General features: G+C 38.9%; 1 protein-coding gene across 4 annotated transcripts in view; it reads right to left on the bottom strand.

The window, feature by feature from the left end:
• Positions 1–77: 77 nt before the first annotated feature.
• mink1 (misshapen-like kinase 1) overlaps positions 78–21,290 on the bottom strand; it is a 33,077-nt gene continuing 11,864 nt past the window's right edge. Inside the window, exons 12-32 of one of the 4 annotated variants that reach the window (XM_026328951.1) lie at positions 18,152–18,259; positions 17,458–17,544; positions 13,361–13,537; positions 13,096–13,266; positions 12,494–12,652; positions 11,962–12,041; positions 11,754–11,857; positions 11,562–11,653; positions 10,977–11,000; positions 10,458–10,609; positions 10,180–10,297; positions 8,766–8,882; positions 8,376–8,487; positions 7,861–8,010; positions 7,057–7,200; positions 6,343–6,477; positions 6,133–6,233; positions 5,878–6,027; positions 5,634–5,793; positions 5,409–5,548; positions 78–5,271 (exon numbers count right to left, since the gene is read on the bottom strand). In XM_026328951.1, coding sequence (XP_026184736.1) covers positions 5,188–5,271; positions 5,409–5,548; positions 5,634–5,793; positions 5,878–6,027; positions 6,133–6,233; positions 6,343–6,477; positions 7,057–7,200; positions 7,861–8,010; positions 8,376–8,487; positions 8,766–8,882; positions 10,180–10,297; positions 10,458–10,609; positions 10,977–11,000; positions 11,562–11,653; positions 11,754–11,857; positions 11,962–12,041; positions 12,494–12,652; positions 13,096–13,266; positions 13,361–13,537; positions 17,458–17,544; positions 18,152–18,259 — 2,565 coding nt within the window. In that variant the 3' untranslated portion in view covers positions 78–5,187. The remainder of the gene's footprint in view (positions 5,272–5,408; positions 5,549–5,633; positions 5,794–5,877; positions 6,028–6,132; positions 6,234–6,342; positions 6,478–7,056; positions 7,201–7,860; positions 8,011–8,375; positions 8,488–8,765; positions 8,883–10,179; positions 10,298–10,457; positions 10,610–10,976; positions 11,001–11,561; positions 11,654–11,753; positions 11,858–11,961; positions 12,042–12,493; positions 12,653–13,095; positions 13,267–13,360; positions 13,538–17,457; positions 17,545–18,151; positions 18,260–21,290) is intronic. The other 3 variants (XM_026328953.1, XM_026328952.2, XM_026328954.1) reach the window with 3 other exon arrangements.

Below are 21,290 nucleotides of genomic sequence, written 5' to 3'. Positions count from 1 at the left end.
AAAATGTATTTCAAAAGTAGCATGATGGACATTTTTCAAAATACAAAGACATTAAACAAGACTAACACAGTCTAATATGAGATCAAGGTCATTTATTTTTCAAACAATTCTGTATTAAGACATGAATTCATTCAACACAATCTTTTGAAAGTTTAAAGTTGATCAGTCTATGAAATACAATCTGGAGTTAACCTCTTACAAGTAACACAGACGCGCGCGCACACACTAAAACATTGCAAAGATGTTTACTGTCTTTAAAAAAAAAAAACAAATTACTGAAAAAGAATATAGATATTGTAGTTCTGTCCAAAGATCCACACTGAATTAGAGCTCCCCAAGTTTGATCTGCGTCATTCTCAGCTACAGCTGCTAATCCTTTCACACGTTATTGATTAGAAATATTAGCTATGAGAGAGGAGTGCCTAAGCCATCATCAATTTATCGATACTTGAAAGTTCTAAAAGGCAGTTTCTGGGATTTCATGACAGCAAAACGAGAACAAGCATCTCGACAGGTGATTGTGTTAAACTGACAGAGAGAAGCAGTTATTTTCTTGTGATTTAAAAAAAATAAATAAAAAGATTTAATACAGAACAATTTCTGCAACAAGCAACACACAAACCAGCCTACATTCAGGCCAGTGAGGAATCACTTCCTGCCCATTGCACTGAGATGGACAGCCGCGGCTCTGATTCAGTCCGACGCTTGTATTGCTTATAAAAAAAAAAAAATTAAAAAAAATGTCGTCTACACCTTCAGTGCTCCACCTACATTTCATTGGTGCTGCTTTCTTTGATGACAAACCTGTTCATTCATCTTGTCTGCTCAGAGCCAAGTTATATGAAATCAGTGTTCAATACTGTTCGTACTTATGGTCGGACTGACATAAATGCTCCCTAAAACTAAAGTTGTGAGGTTTAGACCTTTTAATGGCTCTTGGCAGGAAATTAAATTGCACTTTCACACCTTAAGGGTCTTATGGAAAAATGAAGAAAAAAAAAAAAAAAAACACAGAACGACCGTTGTGTTTGCAAAGTGGAAGCAATGATTAAAGTCTGTCTACAGTGTACATGGAAAAAGTTGTACACAGCTCTTTGTGGGAGCTGCTTGAGGCTACATTAGACCAAAAAAGTCCAACCAAACAGTTGCCAAAACTGCTGGATCATGGGTAAAGTAGAATATGAAAAGAAGAACGTGTGAAATAATAAAAAGGGTATTTCTAACTCTGTTACATTTGTCCATCCTCAGTCAGACAATGTTCCAGGAGTGTAACACTCAATTAGTGGATTATTGTTTTACTTATATTTGACCACACAAATCCCAGGTCACTGAGGGAATCCTTTTTCAATGTTAAGTTAAAAAATGATCAAAATGAGCCAAAGGTTAAAAAAAAAAACAAACAAAAAAAAAAACAACCATGGCCTACGCATTTCAGGTGAAGTAAGATTTTAGATTGTGAGTCTTTTTAAAAATCTTTGAACAATAATTCCTGGGACATTACAGATCTGAGTTTATTGTTATTACGTGCACTGGGTGATGTTGCTAGGCAGCACATGAGATGTTCCAGACAAAATGTCAAAGGAAATATCTCAACGTGCTCGTGGACTTGTGAGTATCAAACTAAAGTTAACAGACAGGAAATACACTCTGTAATAACGAACTAATGCATTTTTCACTTGTTAATTGCTGCCTATTTGATCCAATCTGAAAAGCCTGGGCACATTAACAGCCTGTCAACCCCACACAGGCAATTTTCACCAGAGACCAAGAGTCCAACACCAATCTGTGAGTCACCAAACGTGTCTGAATCGCAGCCACGGTGGACTCCAGTGGTAACCAGAAGAGAGACTTTACATTTCTGTTTGCATAATATAATGCAACAGAAACACTGCAGTAATTGACACTGTCCATATAAACACAGCTGTCTCAGCAGACCGCTCGCTTCACTATAACAAGCTACTTAGACTGGTTACATACTGAGGTTTGACAGAGTGAATGAGGGGAAAAGAAAAAAAAAACAAAAAAACATCTCTCTGTTACTTATTGTGCTTCGATTAATAGAGTGGTACACATTTTTTATATAAATACAAATCTGTCTTATAGATAGATGTACATTCACTTTTATTTCTCAATATAGACTAAATTTACATATTTTATAAAACAGGCTTCTCAGAATATATCAAGCTACTTTCCCGACTACAATCAACACAATCAACATTATTGAAGAATAAGCGCTGAGCTCAGTTTTGCTGCAAGGACCTACATTTTCTGAGCAGACATCACACATTTGAATTTGATCTGTGCACAAGTACTATGTTTTGTCTACAAACATGTTTCACACTTATGGCTTTTCTCTACGCTGGCTCCCATCGTGAGTATCCTCTACATGTTACACTGGATTAATCGGACATTTGTTAGCTTATTGCAACATTCTGAATAGATAATTATCTTCTGATTGTTTTAGGTTATATCTCTGGTGCCAAAAAAAAGAAAGAAAGAAAAAAAAAAAAAAAAAAAAAAAGCATTTCAAGTCCCTCTAAGGGATATTCTGGAGTTGACTTAAGTGCACTTAACTGGCACAGGACATTTATCATAACAATAGAGCAAATAAACTCATGCCTCTTCTTCATGTGATTTCAAGTAAGAGACAAAAGCATTAAGGGTGTGGGGGGTGATTCACAACCCATCCTAAAACCTCTCATCTTCCCAACTCCAAGGCACTGCTTTGACTGTAAACATGGCAGACTGATTTAAAAAAAAAAAAACAATAATTTGATCATTAAAAGCATGAGCTCCTGGGGGATTGTAACTATGTTAATAAATATTAAAATGTAGGTCATGGCACATAACAGGTATTTCAGAATAGAAACACATTTACTAAATGGGAAAACAACTTTGATACAGTACTACATACTCTATCTCAATGGCTTACATGCACAGCAAAGTATCTGCTTGAGATATATTTATAAATGTACGATTACAGAAGTGAAAGTGCTTTCCATGCCCATTTACAGTTTAATAATCTCACCATAAAATGATTTATATAATCTTTGATTAAACTCTGCTATGACCATATACTGCACTCTTAATAGCTCTCTTTTTAGCTGTATAAAATATGTCTCCTTAAATTAAAGTGTGCCTTTTTGCACACTATGCAACAGATCACTAACCAAGATTTCTTTTTTTTTTACTGGCAGGTTCACACAAAAAAAAAAAAAAAATGACAGTCCTGTTTTCGTGACTAGAGTGAGTCACTGAAGAAAAAAAGATCTGTGTGTTGATCTGTGCACTGCTGACAGAAAATCACCAACCTACTTCCTGATACTGCTGCCTCATTCAGTACTACTACCATATTGCCTGGTGTATGAGTGCACACAGTTCCCTTGGGGGAGAAAAAAAAAAGAAAGTGGGAATGCACTTCTAACAAACACACAGTCGAGATCTATAGAAAATACTTGGATAATAAAGCACGATCCCAAAATACTGGTTAAAAACTGCAGACTTTTTGGATTTATGTGCTGAAAGAGAAACACTGGTTAGTGATCTGTAGGGATAGTTTCTTTGTAAATATCTTTAGTTACCATTTGAGTTGCATTTCCTTTGGCCTTGGTTCAAACCCCAGTTGCAGAATATGCTGTGAACTTTGGCAGAATGTAAAGATATAAAATACATCAAGTCTCATGTGTTCCAGCTATGTTCTCCAAAGCGCCTGATGAAATGGATTCCACTGTGGTATTGCAGTCGCCCAACATTTAATCTTTCCACTGGCCCAAGACAGTACCACACTTAGAGCTATTTCTCCCGGAAGAACACTTCTCACAAAAAGATCTACACTAACAAAATAGTCTAAAAACTGAAATATAATACAGCAGAGTAGATAGATGTGTACAAGGGTGAAAGGGCCCTGAAAATGATGGCCCTTAATCACTACAGTCTCAGTGACATCCTCTATCCATGCTTCTCTGACATCTTCCTTTACTAACAAATGTCTGCCTACAAATCCCCCTAACAATACCAGCCAAACACAAGAACTCTCCTCCTCAAACAGAGACACCACAAGAATAGCATATATTGCAACGTAATGGCAATATAATTACAATAAAATTAAGAATACCAGTAGGCTAATACCAATACAGAATCACTACATATAAATATCAATTTTTGTATTTTGTAAATTTATGAAAACAAAAAGTTCAGATACAAGTCCGATGATTCGAATAATTAATGGTTTCACCAAATCATAAAATAGGCAAGAGTAGGAGATTTCACAGTACTCATTTTAAGTACTGCAGATATAAGACTTCTGATTGGTTTAATTTTTTATTTGTTTTCGAACTGAAATTTATTTTGCTTTTGAAGCATTCAAGGCTTACTTGCCATAACTAAAAGCTGCAACATCATTTGCCATTCAGGCCAGGAAAAAAACAAAACAAAAAAAAAACTACTTTGTCCTGACAGTAATGTCCTTTTGTATTTCTTTGTACTAAACTATTCTTTTAAACCTCCATGAAATTGGAAAACCTCCATAATATCAAGGGTCCTCAGGCCACTGCAGATGGCTGATCCAGCATTATATTATTTGATGTCCACGTGTCTAGTAGCAACACATTGAATAGAGAGTATATAAGAGGCCTGCAAATGACTCAGATCTAAATGTTGGGTGCTATCTATTTACAGCTTCATTTTAACATGTAGTATTGGTAAATAATTCCTTCTTCAAAATGCACTGTAGAACCATCAAGGAATGTTTTTAACATACTTCACAATTAGAAACTAAATAGTTACGATTGAACACAGCTCCACCAAGTAAATCAAGACAAGAATATATACAATACAAATTAATAGATGTTATTAACATTTGAAGCTCATCTATCTGTGAGTTTCATGATGACTCCAGGGAGAATGTTATCAGGGGCTGCAGTAGAAACTGTATCTTTAAGAGTGTAGGCTGGAATGAATCTGGACACTGTTTGTGCCTGTATATAAGACTTGGTGTGTCTCTTTGGAGCATGAGTGATGAGAGAGAGCTAGCCATAGAGAGAGAGAGAGAGAGAGAGAGAGAGAGAGAGAGAGAGAGAGAGAGGGAGAGGGCGAGCATTTGAGTGCATGCGTTTGCAAGACTGTTGGATGCACTTCCTATTCCAAACCCTGCTGGGTTTCCACACACTGACCAGAGCAGCTGTTCCTTCACCAGTTCATGATGTAATTTCGGTTCAAGGTCATGAAGTACACCTGGCTGCTGCCTCCAGACCGCACTGATGCAAAGAACACCTGAGGGACAGCACAGACAAAAAGGACATATGTTACTAATGTCATGGAGGCAGATGATTCGCTGTGGCGACCCCTTGAAGGTGCAGCCGAAAGGAAAAGTAGACTATCCTTTAGGTTTAATTGTTTGCATCTCTTACCTTGTCATTTCTCTCACAAAGAAACTTCAGCCTCTGAGCTCTTTTGTGCATGAAGACACCATCCAGGTGGCCAGTCTCCACTGAGCGAATCTCAATGGCCTTTTCTCCCCAGCCCATGATCTGATTAGAGCAGATATGAGCTGCAAAGCAAAGTAATATCAGTATTAGACAATGCACTTACAGTAGCTCCATGTAAGTTTGTTTGGGATTTACAGTTTCTCATACCAACGGATGTAGGCATCTCGCCCCACTGCAGGACCACATCCTTGATGATGCGGCCGTAGGTGTTGACGTAGACGCCCTCATCTTCGTAGCACAGCAGCATCTCCATGCCATCTGAGTTGGGCAGGAACACAATTGCGTGTGGTGTCACATGGCTCTGAATCTGTTAGAGATGAAAACAGAAGGGATGATCTCCAGTGGATTTCACATCTCCAAAAACAGTACAGTGTCTGATAGTAAAACCTACATGAACAGGGATATAAATGTCATAGTTGTTTCCAGAGTCCACATCAATGGCATGGAAGCCAGCACAAGAACCATAGATGACCTTCAACCTCTGGCCCTCCTCCACAGTCAGGTCAACCAGGAGAGGCCTATGTGGCAGGTCTGCAAAAGACTGTTTAAAAGGAGGAGAGTAAGTATGACAGCAACCAGCTTGAAAGCTCTTCTAGTTGACTGACCCCATACAATTAATCCAGCACAAAGGAAAAGGGAGACTTACCTTGAAGGCCATGAATTTGTGATAAGGCTTGGGTGCCCAAGCATAAACCTCCACTGCATTCTTCAAAGCAATCACCAGGAACTTTATCCTCTCATATTTCACTAAATGGAACAACCGCAAGGCCATCGGATATCAGATACATGTAATCAATAATTTACTGTGCCGAACGCAGGTATGAGAATGTATACGAAACCATCATCCCTCACTCACCCACTTTGTAGTGCACACATCCCTCCATCTCTCCCACAGTGGTCCAGCCTTGCTTCTTCTCTACCTCAGGGTCATTGTGAAGGATCTTATTCCTTAGCCAGGCCAGGTAATAGACACGTACCTTGTTTTTCTTGCCTTAATAAATGTAGTGGGAGATCAATTACAAAGAATGCAAGTGTCTAGGTTTTGGTTGTCTTATACTGCTTTAAGACTGCTGAAACAAATGCTTAACCATACTGACTGCCTCTACCTATGTTTTTAAACATGACTCCTGCATTTTTGTGTGGCAACATCAAACAAAACTTAGTGAACAGAAAATTATCATAAATGTTTTACAAATAACTATCAGTCCTTAGAAGACCCAGTAAAGTTAAAGTGTGTCTTAGCACCTACAGAGCACAGAAATGAAAACAGCAAACCACAGGAATGTGATTTTGAAGTGCAAATTCAAAATGCAATGCTAAACAATCACCCTGAAAGCCTTAGCATCATTTGGCTAATAGCAGTATTTCACTTTCAATTATTCAACTCAAATTTATTTGTATCACACCGAATTACAATAAAACATTATCTCAGGATTCTACATAATAAGGTCAGTATTACAGAGAAAATCCAACTAATCCCTCTTTAACGGTCAGCAGTCATATGCCAAAAGCACAGACAGCTTAAACCAACAGTAGTGAGAGCAGACTGGCAATGAGCGGCAGTAATGACCTGATATAGTAATGAGCAGGTTGAGGCCCTCCAGGACGTCCATCTGTTGGAACCTGCGGGAGTTGATGAGGGGGTAAACCTTGCCCTGACCACTACGGTCCAGTAGCTTCAAACCATTCTCTGTGCCCACCAACAGGTTCACACCTGGGAACACACATACACAAGTAATTTGCTTTTTTTTCATTTGGCATAAAATGACTAATTAGTTACCACAGCTAGAAATAATTTTGCAGGATATATGGGTTGTAACTTATTTGACATTTTGTATGCTTTCATGTAACATTTTAATCCATAGCAACTTGACCACCATCACTTTTATTTTGTTTAGAGAAGTATAAAAGATAACTGTAAAGAATGCATGGCATAAATGTATCAACCAGCTCACTGAAAATAAATAGAATTTCACATAATGTTCAACAATACACAGATTTTGTTACACAAACACAACTGCAAAGTCACCAATTATTAAACAACAAGATAGTGGTTATCAAGCTTGTGAGAAGAGGGCAGAAGATCAGGAACTGATAAAGAGCTCTGATAATAAAACGACACACTGCTATTATCAACAGTCATCAGTAGAGCTAGAAGGTACACTGGTGGTGTCAAATATGTGGTATGCAGTATTGATCAAACTTGCAACCAGAGCTCTGCTGGAGCTGATAGAGATGTGGAAGGTTAATCTAACTTGTCCATAATGTGGTCACTCTGGTTACTGCAAATGTATACCATACTGTGGGCACTACAGTTAAAAATGTATATAATCTCTGTTTTTCCTTTACACTCAATTATTGAGGCCATTCTCACCCCAAAGTGCAGCACACAGGATCTCAGAGTTGAACCTCTTCTTGTACTTGCGGATCTCAGGTGTGTCATTTGGAGGGCGTGTGTTAGTGGGATTCACATTCACCATGGATCCTTTTCTCACCTCCATCTTCAGCTGCTCAAACCTGGAGCCTACATGCAGATGCAGCAGAGAAATTTTCAGTGGAAAAAAAAAACAAGTCAGGGCAGACTGATAAAAGATTAGGAACTAGATACAAATCTCCCATTCACCATTCTTCAAAAAAAAAAATAAACATGATTATCAAGTTAATACTTGTACAACATGTATGTTCTAACATTATACAAAATACACCCTCAACGTTGGAAAAAAAAAATAGATCTTTACATATTTTATTGGACAGGAAATAAATAATGTCAAAAATTGGTGAAAAATGTTGCAAACATCTATAACTGCATTTTTTAAAATATTTAAGAAATCAAAAGCAAAAGAAAACCCAAGCAGATGTTCCTGCAAGATTGAAAGGCTTCTGACTCACCACTGACAGATATGTTATCCCCTGTACCTCCTGGTGACTGGTACATCCCCAGATCCACAAAGGTGGTGAAGGAGGATTTGCCAGATGCTTTAACCAAACCTCTGGACTGATACTGGTAGGGCAGGAGAATGTGTGAGGTGGACAGTGTTGTTTAAATCAACATCAAGTCTGAGGAGATTTTAGCTTCTTACACTAAATGTTAACATTTAGTACTTTTTAGCCTTATGTGGTAGTAAAACAAATTATATTTCTATATTATATTTCTGAGAGCCAACTAACTAAAGTGATTTTCAGAAAACCCAGTGGACTTGGGTGGAATGATGGCAAGTTTACAGAACACAAAAATAAACCAGGAGTGTAGGACTGACAATTAGTATCAGGAAGACTTACATCATAAACAGAGTCCTTCCCAGGGGACGAGTGAGTGGCTGAATCTGTTGGGGAGTGGGAGGGTTGCACCACATCTGGCAAGTTAGTGTATCCATTATGGCTCCGTTTCTCTGGGGTCTTTTGGGTAAGAGAGACCATGGCGAGAGACCAGGTGCACGCATGTACACAAACACACACACATATATTTAATTCATAACAACAGACTTGGATCTATTGGAGCTATTCTGTTTACCAGGATAGGAAATAACAGTTGCAACAAAACTTGCAACATGTTCTTAACACTGGTTAAGTGTTGTGGGTTGTGTGTTTTATGTTGATGTGCCACTGCCATTTTAAAATTTTTATAATCCTCTGCATTGCTTTTTATTTGTTGTACATATCAAAGTCAAATATATAACAACTGCATATGACATTCTAAGAAATTAATAAGTATCTTACAATACAAGTGACAGCTGCTATTTTGTCTCACCAAAGAGGAACAATCTCACTTGTACAGTGGTATCTAACATGTCCTCCTGACGCTGATACTGACTGTCCAACCTAGTGTGTGACATATATGCAGGAATGTCACTGTTCTAATGTGGTGCAGCTGAATTTCTGTGCTGTAAGTGAAACCAGCTAAAGAATCGCTTCACAAACAAAAAGCATATTTATGGTACGTGTGAAAGTAATTAATCAAAATTCCCCTTCAGTGTATGTTAGTTACTTACAATGCCAGACAAATAAGTAACTCTGTATCTTTCCCTGATATTCAGTTATATAGCCACAGCTTAGCACAAAGGGTTGACACTTAGTGCATTTTCAAATAACACAAACAATTGCACTTCAGTGAAGGTGCAACATTCAAGTCATCATGAGCCACATGCAGAATGGATGCTGTCTGTGACTGAATCATATTGCTGAACCTAATGCAGACCAGCTTTACTCAAGTCATTTTTATACAATAAAAACAATATTCAGTTGTCACATTAATGACACACACTCAGTAACTGTACAATAGGTTTCAAACTGTTTTTGTGGTCAAGTAATATTACAGTGTTTTGACAGGAAATATGACACTGTATTGCACGTCTGCCTCCTTCATGATTAATGTCTTACTGTGCCCTTCTGAACTCTGGTGTAACATGCTGAATCTACAAATAGGCTCTTTGGCAATGAGGGAGTGACACCAAACAGTCATTGCTGACAGTCATTGCTGATACCTTAGAATTATTATTTTTTTTCTGCTTCACATAAAGCCATGCATTCCTCATTTGTTTGTGTATAAATGAATTAAAAACAACATGACTGAACAACAAAACTGAACCAATGCTCTAATCTTTCTGCTTTGTAATGTTTTTTGACATACACTACATTGATTTTTGCATCAAGTCACATAGAATTGTAGGCATCATTAAGTATACATATGACTCACGCGCTGCACCAGCATTGTCTGATCCCCATAGCCTCCAGCTTGCTCTCCCTCTCCCCCCTCGCTTTCATCTTCATGAACCACCATGGTGTTGACAGAATCGGTGTCTGCATCCCTGTGGCTGAAATCAAAAAAGAATGTCAAAGAATGGCATAGGGCCCCAAGGTTAATAAGGAAAGAGTGAAAAGAAAAGTAATTATAGAAACTACTGAATTCTTCAGAAGTAAAGTTGAAAAAACTTTACTTCCTGAATCATCAACATCTGTAAGTGACAGTGTTACCGATCTGTGGGGCTTTCTTCCTCCTCTGCTCCCTCGCCACTCTCACTCTCCTCACTACTCTCGCTGCTCTCAGAAGACGAGGAGTAATCATTTGCCTTGACTGGGGGCCTTGGCTGCTCCTCAGCACGTTCCTTAGCAAAGAGGCCATGGTCCTGCACACACATGCACCACAGTTTATTTCATGAATGCATTCAACAAGCTTTTCCACATAATTGCAGCTATTAAAAGTAGTAAATAAAAGTAATGTATGCAGTACTAATGTTAAAGATAATCCATACACAAGTGAGAAATAAACAGGAGGATGGCCTCATAAACAGTCCCCATGTAACTCCAGACTCAAAAATGCAAACACATTATAAAGAGTGAAAATTCATTCAAAGACACGATTTCTCCAATAAATGAAGACACAAAAGCATGCAATTCATTCTACAGGAACATGTATTACAGCCACTGAATGCAGATACAAACTCATGCACAAACACTGAGCACTGCACAACACACAAAGACAGTGATACTAACCTCCCCTATAGCTCTCTTGTAACTCTGTACATTTGAGGTAAAGTCAACAAACAGGGATTTGAGAAGAGGAAAAACATGAAGGGAAACAGCAATACTGTGGACAACATAATGTGTAACGGAAAGGCTGTTTGAGGAACAAGACCTTCGGTTAGTAATCTGTAAGGCTGGATTCGACAGACGTGCCCTATGTTAAAACGACACAAGGCTTATTAGGTGCCAAAATACTGCAACTTTCATGACAGCAAACTGTTTTGTCTGTGATGATCTTAAGGTAAACTGAAGGAATACAGCATTCACAAACAAATCCACCAGGAATACGTACTTAGATGACATTTACTTCAAATAACTGAGGAGGGTTGGGTTATTTTAAACCAGAGAAAATATCTGTGTGAATCCAGCCTTAGCCAATTTGCAGAACAGGTGTGTTATGCAGGGTTTGAGATCAAACTAAACATAAGTACAGTAAGTTAGTGCCTTTTATTTTCTAACTGCTTCTATCTGAGCTGTATTATCTGTTGCATGCACCGATGTAAGTAGGGGATACTGGAGAGACAGCCAATATGATATAAGTCTAAAAGGACATACAGCAGGGCGTCCAGGGCGAGAAGAGGTGCGAGACTCCCCTGGCTTATGACGACTATCATGAGACAGAATAGGCGAATCCATTTTGGAGGAACCTGAAAATAGCAATGTGGTAGAGTTTAGTCATAATTCTGAAATTAGGCTTATAGCAATGACAGCCTTCAGATAAATAGCACTAGGGAGGCAGGGACTTACTGAGGATGCGATGCCTCTCTAGAGAACCAGTCTGGGGTAGATTGGATATGACACTCATACTATCTCCTCTCTCCCAACGATCGTTGCGGCTGAGATCTGGATTGCTGCCAAGAGCAAATCACTTATCTCAAGCTATCATTACAACTTATCATGATTTAAGACACACTAATTAAAAGAAATATCCAATCAAAAGATTTGGCTCTCGTACCTGGCTCTTACTGGATGCCTTATGCCAGAGGTCAGGTTGGTGTTTAGAGCTGTGGCAATTGAAGCAGTTCTCTGGGGAATCTGAGGGCAGCAACATCATAGCGTGACATGTACCATTATTTAGTTCTACGAATCTACGTGATCAGAAATGTTTTCATTTTAAACCCTTAAACAACTCTTAAAAAATTACATTAACTTCATGGAAGATTCACTTGTCATCCCAAGAATTATATTGATTATTGCATATAAAACCTTTGAAGGTATTCACATAAAAATAGTCCTAAACTGGACAAGAATTTCCCCAGATATAAGCATGTGAGTACAAGGTCAAAACAGTGAATGGAAAAACAGTTTGATCCACAAGTTACAGTTTGGGACAGTTCGTATTACTTATTCTTTCGATATCCACTTACTAACGACGGCTCACTAAAATGATATTTGTGTACAGATATAGAAGAGTTTATTTAATAGTACGTTCAAACTTGGTTTATGTTTCAGGTTATAAACCTATTGCTAAAGCAAAACCAGCTTACCTTGGGTGGGAGTTCCACATCTGGCAAGCGGATCCAGGGGCCGCGATCTTCTCTGATCTGGTGCGCCTGTGGTGCTTGGGTTTCAGAAGTGGGGTCTGAATTTTGACGTACCAGCTCTCTGGAGTGAACGGGACGGGGTGTGGGGGTAAGGGAGGGATCCTGGGTGGGGAAGGCGGACATGGTCTTAGTGGGCTGGTCACAGAGGGACTGGGAGCGAGGGACAGGGGCAGCATAAGGCTTCAGAGGAACCAAGTGAGCCATCTGGAACTGCAGAGGAAAAAAGCAGCAGCAGCAGCAGCACGCCAGGAGGGAAGAGCAGTTGAGCGGAAGGGAAGAGTGCACGAGACAGTCGGAGAAGCAGGCCAAAGTGAAGAAGAGCGCAAGGTTGCATTTGTATTCCAAGGTGATTTTTTTCCCCAACATGAAGGAATAAAGTGGAAGTAAAGAAAAGGAGGGAAAAGAAGAAAAATGCATAAAAAAGATAGCACAGATAAAGGGTAAAGCAGCTCAAGAATTAGGGGGCAGAAAGGCTTAAGCAGTTGTACTGTACCTTCCACTGTTTCTCCCAGTTTTAATTAGCTGAATTTCAAACAAACACCCACCTTGCTCTGACCACCTTGGGGTTCAACAGGCCTCTGCATTGGTGGAGTCTGAGCAGACTGGGCCGCTGCCGACTGGCTGATCGAGTCAGAGCGTGACTGGATGGCAGTGTCAGAGACAGTGGTGCAGATTTTGGGGGAGCCCTGTCTGTTGAGTTTACTTCGCTCCTCCACCTGGAATGACAGGATGACAGTGAGTGAAGGATTTACTAGAGTACAGTAGTATGACAGTGGTATGTAAGGCTGGAAATGTAGGTAACAGTGCTACCTCACGAGCCCAAGAAGGTTTGTTGTTGGGCTCCAGGTTTTTGTTATAGTGGTATAGCTGGGGTTTCTTTTCTTGCTGCTGCTGTTGCAGTGACACCAGGTAGGCATGCTCCTGCTGCAACTGCCTCTGCAGCCGCTCTGACTGACGCTGTTCCTCTAGCTGCTTGCGTTTATACTCCTGAGCAAAGAAACACAGTGCAGTGAAGATGCTGCTTCTCTCAGATAGGACACAACAACCAGGTCAAGCAGGCCATAACCAAACCAGGACATTTGCAAAGGGAAAATCTGCATTCCGTTAATTAAACAACAGGCAGGTTGACATATGTTCACATATGTTGCCTACATCCACTGACTTCACCCACAGAGATAATGCAATGTCTGTCAAGCGCGTAGTCGTATTTTTAGTGCAGCAGTCAATTATCAACACACATGAAAAGAACATTGATCATGTCTGTAGTTAAACCTTTTGGTGCTGTACATTAAACAATACAAAAGTGTGTCAGTTGATATATGCTTTTCAGTGGGAGATGTGGGCAAAGGTCTCAGCCTTTCATGGCCACTGTGTACACAAGGAACTTAAAAGAAAAATGAAGAGTTCTAGCTGTAACTCACTAAAATAGAGACACTTGATCAGCTTCTTACAGAAGTGATTAGATAACCATTCTCAAGCAGTAAATGCTACTGAACAATTGAGCATCTCACATCACACAAAGTTACATTTAATACACAATCTTGGATAACTTGCCAATAGACTTAAATACTTAAGTGCTTTTCTTCTTGAATTGCAAATCAGTATAGGTCACAAATAAAACACTATATTTACAAGTGAATCTTAAGTCGTATGCTCACATATAGCCTGTGTGCTCTGGGTTGTGAAAGCATGAAACTGTGGATATGAAAAACTAAAATACCAGTTTCAGTATAAACAACAGAAATGGGAGTGCAGCAATTTAGGAGGCTTGTGGGATTTTTCCACAGTGAGAAATCCCAGTTTGGCAACTGATGGGGATGTCTTATCCAGGTGCTTCCCCGTGTGGGAAGGGACTTTAGAATAGACCAAGGACATAATGGGGGGTTTGCAGTACTGTGCATCTCTCAGAAGGAAGTTGAGTAAACTGCTGTGGACATCTACGCTGCACTGCTGCCACTGTGACCCAAAGACTGATATGAACCTATGGTTTAATATATACAGATTTATTTTAATGGAGAGTATTCTGTATTTTTATGATTTCATCTATATTTTACTGTTTTTAAAGAGAGGAATCCTCCACAGCTACAACACAGTTTTGATTCTTGTTTGAGGACAGACCAGTTATCTATTTTTAGGCAAAGGGCTGATATTCCTTCTTGAGGGATAATAAGTTAGATGGCACAAAGCAAAAGACAACAGCTGAACGAACTCTACAGCTTGTTCATACCTTTATATTAACATTCAAAAAAAGCCTTATTGTCGTGATATATATAGTTATTCCAGAAAGCACCAGGAAATGTCTCAATATAGATTCAAACTAATGAACTTTATTGAGCAATGAAGTGTGACTGACTTCATGCTTCCTGCAGCTGCTCAACAACGCTGTCTAGCACTTCCTCTTTATTTTTTATGCGTGTTAGAACTCCTCTGATTTTCTGAAACGGCTTGGTACTACCTGATTCACATTTTGCCTACTACTATATCCATTACATCTAATGAAAAGCAACATGAAGAGACCCAGAAAGTAAGTTTGTATTAACACATTTCAGTGAAGAAACAAGAAAGTAATAGGAGTTAACCCTCTGGGGTCTGAGGGGGTTTTTGGGGCCTGGACAAATTTTGACATGTCCTGACATTTGTGCTTTTTTCAGTGTTTTTTAAACATATTAATGTCTAAAGTCTAATAACACTGTAATCAGCACAAAATTGGCTACAATAATATGTGAGCTTCAAGTTTATACATTATTGTGTTTTTGAGAAAAAAAGTGTTTATGCATGGCTAGTGAAAAACTACAATTTTTTACTCACTGAAATAAGACCATAAAACACAAACAGAACATTGGTTCACAAGACTTTGGAGACCAGCATGTTGTAGGCTCAAGTGTTTACTTCAGAGTGCTGTGAATGTCATCTTGTTCACACATTCACAGAAAACAATACACTGATTTAAATTTTCTAAGACACTTTTTGTCCAGAAAGGCCATATGCAAGCGGGTGTGTCTGAGGATGAATAGTCATGTGATTTACCTGAGAACACAAAAGACGCACTGAACGTCCAGACAAAGGCGCGCATAATGAGCCTTTCAGTCAATGTAGATGGGACGGATTAGTGCTGTACAATACAACACAATGAGGAGCAAACGATCCTCATTTGAGTTAAAATCAGTGTTTTTACAAACTAAACTATTTGTCTCTGTGTGGAATGTAAGGAGCGCCGCTTCACATGCGTAACGCGCCATCATCCAAACACGCCGAAAAAGTGAGTAAATTCTATGATGAAGTTTGATATTTTGTGTCATTTCTCGGGGGCGTGCACATATTTACCTGGTTCACCTGAGATTATTTACATGTGAACAGTGGACAGTGTACAAGGCGGGACCGCATTACCTGTAATGAGGTGAGACAGGAAAAAAACGGACTTCTCCTTACGTTCATACAGATTAAATAAAAAGTGATGATTTGTTTTCGACTTGAATTGTGTCACCTTAAAGAAAACATTTCAAGCTTTCTAGCCATATAATTCTTATTTTTATGAGCCAAGTATTCGCTGAGATTCTGGTTGTTTTATTTACACGTCTGTGAAGAGAAATGGCAGAGACAGAAAAGTCCGAGAGCGCACCCTGTCGGCTTTCTTTATTTAAAAAAAGCACAACGTTTTGTTGTTATTATGATGGTATACCACTAAAACTAGACCCTTTACAGATTTGAATGATATACTTCTTTTATCTGTACGATCAGAATTGACGGAGTAATTTAAGTTTGTTTCGGCCTTATCAGAAAAAGATGCGTCAAAACGCGCCGGCGCGTTCGTCGACCCCAGAGGGTTAATTATAGGCAAGTCTATTAAAGTTGTTAACAACAGGATGGTGGCTTATATCAACCATACACAATTGATGTATTTAGAGAACTGGATACTGTGTTCCAAGATGGCACTGTAATCACTCCAATAATGTACTAAAAGTTTCTCTTCATGCTCCCTAAAAATGTAGTGGCATTGAGCAGGAACATCAGAGTCCTTTTCTGGCCAGGCCAGAGTGTCTATAAAAGAAACTTCCTAATATGATGGATAAAAATCATCTTACTACAAGAAGCCATTTGGGGGCTTTGTGAGAGTCTGAAAACTATATCCATTGCTTCACAGATTCGATCTGTAATTACTTTGCATGGGGGAAAAAGACTTTTGAGCCAGTGTACTGTATGATGCTGCAGTTCCAACTCTGGACATTGTACCAAGATTATTGTGATTGCACAGCACCGTTACTGGAGATTTCCCCAATATATCATTACCGTTGAGCATGGCGATGAACCCGTGTGCTCTGAGGACACTTGCGTGTGGCTATTCCTGTGCTCTGGTGCCCATAAAGACATGCATATCAGCAGGACTGGGTTTTTCTTCATCCAAATAACAGCAACAAAGTGCTCAGTCCAAATGACAGCAACTCCTACGCTCTACAGGAGCTAGCTAAAACACAGATGTCAGGAGTGTGGTAATTCCTCCCCTCAATGTAAGCATGATACACTTACACATTGAAAGCTAGTCAAAACTGCCCCAAAAATCTAGGTCAGAGCATGTCTTGTTAAGACATGCAATATTGCAATCATGCTCTGCAACATAGAGAGTATATCCACATTGAGGTATTGCAAACCAAAAACCTGAATCTGTGTATTTTGTTACAAATACAAGTAGAGCTTTAAGAATCTAATTGTAAACGTATTCATATCAACTGCCATTTAAAAGCATCGACCCCTGAGACAAGCAGATGTAAAACTGCAGTGTTTGTTTTTGTGAAAACCAAAAGAAGTAATGTTGTTGTGAAGACGAATGCAGTATATTTTACAGTTAATTTAAAATGGGAACCTTGGCAGTCAAAACAAGAAATGCTAAAGGAATAGTGAGGACCAGTTACCATAAGCAGTGCTTGTTCCTGAAGAAGCTGCTGCTGAAGGATTTCTAACTGCCGCTGCTCTTCTTCTAACTTATGCCTGATAAACTCCTGAGAAAAGGTAAGAAAGCAGGAATGACAGGCATTAGGGTAAGAAAAGAGAAATTAAAATATAAAAGGCAGAAGGGTAGAGGATGCAGGCTTATAACAGTTATTTAATAACTCTGGTAAGCAACAGAAGCAACGTGTACTATAAACATCAAAACTTCAAACACTGAATTGTAGTGACAGTAACATGCACCTTAACCTTTTAGAGGCTCTAAGAGTCAAACAAAACTTAGGATTAAAGCATAAAATTGCTGACTAGCTCTAGATAGACTATGATTAGCAGATTAAGAGTAATTCAAATTATCAGCAGTAGATTGTTGTAAGGTACTATCCAAACATAAAATCAGTAATTGGCACTTCAAGATGTTGGTGTTATGATGCCAGACTTGTGTTACCAAGGGTAGACTGGAAACAGCACACAAGAGAGGCACAGAGCTCACCCACAGAAAACTCATCTCTGAATAAATACACTAATTTAGACCCTTGCTGCTATGGCAACCTACTCATGGAATTTCACCACCAGAGCAACTTGCACTGTGTTACTGCTGGACACACCCACACTTCATATTGATTGGCCGATTGCAGCCCCATGTCTCCTCTGGTTGGTTACCTGCTCCCTCTCAGCCAACCTTCTATCTTCCTCTCGCCTCATATCGTCAAGTCTCCGATGGGGACCTTTTTCTTGCTGCCTCACCATCTCTCGCTCTTTTCTCTGTTGCTGGGAGAGAAGGGTGACAAGAAAAAGAGAAATGAGCATAGTCGTTATGTTTTCACATGGGATTCTATAATGGATAGCCTGCATATAAGCAAACCCTCTCTTGTTTTTGGTGCAAAGTGTTGGGGGGGGGGGGGGGGAGATGGAGCGGGAGCACAGGGCAGAGAATTGAGGCTGTGAGTCATTCTCACACAAGAAAAACACACACACACCTATTGCTTTTGAGTCATCTTCTGAGTCTGCTGCTACAAACCCAAACCACAGTAGAGCTCTGTCCAGTTATTCACTTTACAGTGAGCAGTCTGTGTGTATTTTAAGAGGCACTGAAACAACAGTAACCTCTCTGGGATTACTACGTTGTGACAAAACACTCAGATGTTGTTGCACTCTACTGTAGTAACAAAGAGCCAGATATGACAGAAGAGCAGCTGAAAGAGGTACAACATTACTATAATAAAATAGCTTACTTAACAGCAGTCCTAACTGATCATAGAAATCAGTGCAATTATGTGCACCTCATTCAAATCCCATCTTCCTCTCATATCACAGCTGCTGCCAGTTTGCCCAGTAAGCTGAGTTAAGCAGGTATGTCAGCAACAAACAAAATTTTACATAAATAATGTTGCTAACTCAACCAGAGGCTACAATCTGCTGGTCAATAATAAATTAATTTAACACAAAAATCACAGAGCAGCATATTTCCAAAGTTTCCTGTCATTGTTTGGTAATACATAAATGCTTATCTGACCAGTATACCAGTCAAATCAATAAATAAATTGGTAATAGCTATAGGATGTAAGGCAGAGCTTTCAACAACGTTTTATTAGTCTAAATGAACACATTTCCTGTCACTGCAGTATGTTGACAGGTAAAACTTTCACAGGATGTAGACTTTGTCAGCTGCTGGATTTTTTAACCAATACTTCGCAAGCTTTTTAATTAAGAACTTGTATTATGCAAACGTTTGTTTTAATTGGACATCAAGAAGATGATTACATTTCACTTGTGATCCAATTCATGTAATCAATAAGATTTGTTCCTGCATGTACTTTTAAACTGCGAAAGTCGAATTTCTGTCATTCATCACTGTTTTGCAGTTTAATACATCAAGCTATAACTTACAAAAATAGCATGCATATAGAATAGTTTCTATGCAATATATTGGTCAAATTAACTTGCAGCTTCTAAGGATAGTTTTTAAAAAAGTTAAGGTTTTCTCACAACAGGCAAATGATCTTAGTGTAGAGAAAGTCAGTCTTGAGCCATAACCTCCATACTCCATAATTGTTGACTTACAGTTTCCATGCATTTTACAACCTTTATAATAACAAACCATCACTCTCTAAGCTGCAAAAACCTCTCACAAAAAAAATGTTTGCAGAATGAATAATTTATACCTTCTAAAGAGCTAGACTGACTATCTTTTTTATTGCATTGTTTTTTTACACTGTTACTGTGTTTAAATATGAATGTTACTGAACATTTTTTTAGAAAAGGTACTGCTGCCAGTGAAGGTGACCTCAGCTTTTATTTAGCAATTGCAACCAGTGATTTAGTCATGGAAGTTCTGAGTTGGTGACAGGAAAACTGGATATGTACCGGTAAGCATACTGGTGTGTTTTATGTCCACTGCATGAGCATCAATTGCAAATCTCTAAATATAAGCTCTTGCATGCTTTTTCATTTTAAGATATTTAAACAAGATCAAAAACAGATTAAAGACAGGCTATGATCAGAAGTTTGACAAGCTGCTGGACAGTTGTGAAATTTTGGGAGTATATGTAATATCTGATGTTAATGAGTGAACCTAAACTACAGACACCATGCATTTTCAGCCCATTGAGTAGGGAGACACTTTCAGTTCAACAGAAGTTCAATTTCAGTCTTCACACAAAAGTATTTCCAAAAAAACCCACATATTCTATAAATGGAACATTAATATTTCTCCATTACCTCTTGGAAAACTTTGGCTTTTCTTTTACTGGGAATATGCTTTTCACAACAACAACTTTATGCAGTAAGCTGTTGGACAGATGGTGCTGTTCCATGGAAATGTGTTGTTGATGTTCTATGGTGTAGATGTTCCATGGTGTTGGTGTTCTATGCCTCTGTGTGTTCAGTTTTTAAGTGTGGTTTGGAAATGCCACAATACAGGACAGGAAACATCTCAGTAAAGTGGCCCAAATAGATCAAATCGTATGTCCAAACCTTTGACTGGTACTGTATATAGTCTAACAAATTCCAAAATAAGACCTATATGTCCCATGCAGTTCATTATCTTTTTACTTTCCTTCATTCAATTAAAAGACAGAGCGCTTAAAAGTAGGACAGCCAGGTTTAGTATCAGCACTTTCCTGAGGCTGTTCATTTTGCAACTCGATTTTGTGCAGTAATGGCGACATCTTAAAAACAGAAATATCAGAACAAATGAGCTCTTGAACACAAATCAGCATAAAATATATCTAAAATCAATCAAATCAAAAATTGATTTGTTCATGGAGGTGTGGTTTATAACCTATAATGCAAACAGCCACCAGGGGGGGATCCACTTATGGTGGTTTTACTTCCTGGGAGCTGTCACATTTTTATGTAGGCTGAATCTCAGCCTCGCTCCTTACTGCAGAAATAAGGGACATCCTTCATCATGGCAGATCGGAATGACTTCTGTGTAGGCAAAGGACTGATAAAACAAGGGAACTGAGATTCATCCTGTGTTTCCTGGCTTCTCTTATTCTTTGCATCTGATGTGGGCACTACTAAGACGCAAGGAAAAGATGTTCAGTAGTTTCGTGTTGATTATGTTTTTAAGCATGTTTTAATTTGAGTACTGCAAGACCATTTGCGTCTCACCGCTTAACCTGAATGTTTTTATCGCAGCTACAGAATTGATCTCTGCTCTTTGTGACTCTACTCGCTATTAATAATTAATACATCCACAGCAGTAGCACAAACTTTAGAGGCATATTTTTAACTGGGTCAAGACCTAATATAAACTTCCTGTCTTTATGCTATAATTACCTATTTACCTGAAGCT

The sequence above is a fragment of the Mastacembelus armatus genome, chromosome 14, assembly GCF_900324485.2.
Source record: "Mastacembelus armatus chromosome 14, fMasArm1.2, whole genome shotgun sequence".
Lineage (NCBI taxonomy): Eukaryota > Metazoa > Chordata > Actinopteri > Synbranchiformes > Mastacembelidae > Mastacembelus > Mastacembelus armatus.
The sequence above is the reverse complement of the archived record's forward strand: the minus strand, read 5'-3'. Positions and strand labels throughout refer to the sequence as shown.